Below are 805 nucleotides of genomic sequence, written 5' to 3' on the forward strand. Positions count from 1 at the left end.
AGCTTTTCTTAACGTAGTCCTATGCTTAGTGTTTTAAAAATTATTACAAAATCATGTTTTCTCTTTAATATGGTCACTGTGTTCAGAAACCTTTAGGATCAGTTATGCTCCTTCAGTAAGGGATATCTATCTAGATTCTGGAATGTTTTTTAGAGTAAATACCTTTTTTAAAAAGGGTTCATGTTATACGTTTTTTTTTAAACATAAGGGTTGTAATTGTGCCACCATGATATCTGCTTTCCTTTTAATGAAGGAAAACCCTTCTAAATTAAGGGGTTTGGGAAGTGAGGTGGGGAGTATGCAGTGAAATAGTAGAATAATACCCAGTTTGTCCTGGCCTGTTAAGATACTTATGGTATGGCTTTGAAGTGTAACAGTGTATTTTTACAGGTATAATCACTTATTACTCTGGGACTAAATAAAATTAAGTTTAAGACCAGAGATGTTTTTTATTTCTATTGTAGGAAAGTTTGTAAACTAGTCATTAAAACACTTTATGGTGTGGAAGTTTATGTCTTGAAGTTTTCTCTATTCATCTTTAGACTGTTTCATTTATATTTGGTTATATCCTGCTGTCTTTTATTAGTCACAAGATTATAGAATTATTATTTTAAACCTGTTTTGACTACTTGGGAACTCCTGTGCTAAAAACTGATAAATGCTTTTATATCAACATTAAAAAGATCCAAATGAAACCTTTTCAGTTAGAAAATGTTCTCTAGAACGGCTCTATATCAAAGCTGTTTTTTGTTTATGTTATACACAGGGACGTCATCTGCAGCATCTTCACCATTAAAAAAAGAAC

At 31.4% G+C, this 805-nt stretch overlaps 1 protein-coding gene across 1 annotated transcript in view; it reads left to right on the forward strand.

Moving 5' to 3' along the window:
* The window catches only part of AKIRIN2 (akirin 2), a gene marked incomplete at both ends in the record, with an annotated part of 18293 nt that extends 17494 nt beyond the window's left edge, over nt 1-799 (forward strand). The window contains one exon of the mRNA XM_008585879.1: nt 767-799. Coding sequence (XP_008584101.1) covers nt 767-799 — 33 coding nt within the window. The remainder of the gene's footprint in view (nt 1-766) is intronic.
* Nucleotides 800-805: the final 6 nt, after the last annotated feature.

Source organism: Galeopterus variegatus, unplaced genomic scaffold, assembly GCF_000696425.1.
Source record: "Galeopterus variegatus unplaced genomic scaffold, G_variegatus-3.0.2 Scaffold3747, whole genome shotgun sequence".
Classification (NCBI taxonomy): domain Eukaryota; kingdom Metazoa; phylum Chordata; class Mammalia; order Dermoptera; family Cynocephalidae; genus Galeopterus; species Galeopterus variegatus.